Here is a 2,066-nt window from a genome sequence, read left to right as displayed (position 1 = left end):
CATGTAACTATTCTCCATGCATTTGGAGAATAGTTACATGTGAGTGTAGTTACTTTATACTCTGAAGTGTGAGAAAGGAGATGCAAAATACCATGTGTGTGGCACCAACATGCACACACTTGAAACATGAAAATCTTACAGCAACATCTGCAGATACACCTGTTTCTTGTCATCTGTAGAATAAGCTAACCACTCTGCACGCTGGGCATCACTCAGGACCACGTCCAAGCCACCAAGTGAGAGGCACATCAGCGCAGAGAGAACCTCCGCACCTGAGACGTCCAGCAAGAGTGGGAGCCAACCATTGTGGATCTCGACGCTGACCCTGTTGAGGGCGCAGAGATGGGGCAGGACTGCATCCAGGAGGAAGAGGTGCGCCAGCACGTCTATTGCCTGCACCCTGCTGGAGCACGTGATGCGCAGGGGCGGGATGGCGCACGGTGGATGTAGGTCCAGGGTCACCTGTTCGATGCCGTTCCATTGAAGTACGAGTTTGGACGGTGCCGGTAATGTTTTCAGGATGACGAGTTGCGTGTATTCAATTCTCTGACAACTTGAGGTTTTGGCTGGTAGCAGCACCCGTACGTGCGCGGTCGGGGAGCCGCCAGCTGAGACTATATTACCAAAATCGATCGACGTTATCATCGACCGATTAGATAGGCCTGCTTTAGGGAGAATAAGCTGAGACACTGTAACCGTACGAGTGGACTGAGGCTGTGAGCACCAAGAGTTTTGGCCATGAAAGGAGCAACGACTTACATGGCTCAGTGCCGTCGAAAGCATTGTAGCGCAGATTGACCCGGTAGGGCGGGCCCCCGGACGACAGCGTGGCTAAGATCTTCTCGGACAAAGCGAGAGTCGCGTCGTTGACATGCATCCGGCCTTGACTGGCGAAGAGAGGATTCGCTTGTTCAAATTGGCCACTCGAGTATCCGTCCTTAAAGCGCCGAATGATGTGGAGAACCTGCGGCCGCGAATGGCGACGGGATCGCCGGCGGACGAGACGGGTGACGGCACCGTCCACGAATGTAACTTCCTCAACAGAGAGCTCCATCATGCCAAGATGAGCAATGCAGTTGACGAGATCCTTTACAGATAACAAGCGCAAGCGACAGAGGGTCAAGTGCCCGATGCGCAAAGTTGACCCTGGCAAGGCCTTGGGTAGGGAGGCGAAAGGCAATAAGGTCGTCTTGTTCGGCTCAGGCTTGTCTTCGCTGCGGACGGTCCAGGACATGTGGACCGGGAAAGTCAGCTGAAGGCGATGCCTGTGAAGCCGAATGACATGGTAACTCCACGGAATTTGGGTGGGGATCCTGTCTTCGACGAAGTCGAGACGGCCGACGCAGTCTCTGATGTTAGGCACAAGGTAGTCTGATGCATCCAGCAGTGTGAGAAGATCTGAGATGTCGTCTGCACTCCTCAGAGTGAGCCTCTCGAAGAGTAGGGGCCTGATGAGTCGCGCCCAAAACCGTCAGGTTAGACTGCACGCCGTCAGTCCTCGTTTAATCGATTGCCAATCGGCGCCCCAGTCGGCGTCCCAGTCGCGGCAGCGTACAAGGATGGCATAGATCAGCTCTGGTGACATGTTCTCTCCCTTTTTAAAAAGCACCAGTCGGCATGAGACGAGAAAAATACGCACGTGAATGGACGGTGTAGTCGAAGTGCAGGGTCGCTGGGCGCTCCGTGAGCTCTGCACCGCCATCACATCGCCATCGGCGGATCGGCAGCAGCCGGGTGAGCCCGGATCTTTGTGGCGCGGGAACTTTCTCCTCTCGTCCCATCGACCGGTACAGTATCTCAAGTTTTCGCCTGGCAGCGTACGTTGGGCTTAGGTTAGGCGACCGCTAATTTCATACCACATCGCACCCTCTGCTTATCCACGGTAAGCATCTTTCTCCTCGTACATTTTGGCTTCCCGGGTTGACGTTGGCATACTCAGAGAAGGTCAGGAGCAAGGTTAGCGGGACAGTGACAACAGACTGCCTCGATTGGGCCTCCCCTACCAGTTCAAATCGTGCAATTCCATTGCTTTTCGTTATCGCTGCTCTTAGGTGATGTATCAATCA

General features: G+C 54.3%; 1 protein-coding gene across 1 annotated transcript; it reads right to left on the bottom strand.

The window, feature by feature from the left end:
• Nucleotides 1-135: 135 nt before the first annotated feature.
• On the bottom strand, nucleotides 136-1,234 carry PHACADRAFT_203377 (uncharacterized protein; the record flags this gene model as incomplete). The annotated part of the gene is made up of 2 exons (XM_007403380.1): nucleotides 136-689; nucleotides 760-1,234. 2 exons carry the CDS (start codon nucleotides 1,232-1,234, stop codon nucleotides 136-138), a joined length of 1,029 nt encoding a protein of 342 aa, XP_007403442.1.
• Between the last annotated feature and the right edge of the window lie 832 nt (nucleotides 1,235-2,066).

The sequence above is a fragment of the Phanerochaete carnosa genome (assembly GCF_000300595.1).
Source record: "Phanerochaete carnosa HHB-10118-sp unplaced genomic scaffold PHACAscaffold_1090, whole genome shotgun sequence".
NCBI lineage: Eukaryota > Fungi > Basidiomycota > Agaricomycetes > Polyporales > Phanerochaetaceae > Phanerochaete > Phanerochaete carnosa.
Note: the sequence above shows the minus strand (reverse complement) of the source record. Positions and strands in the feature narration are given on the sequence as shown.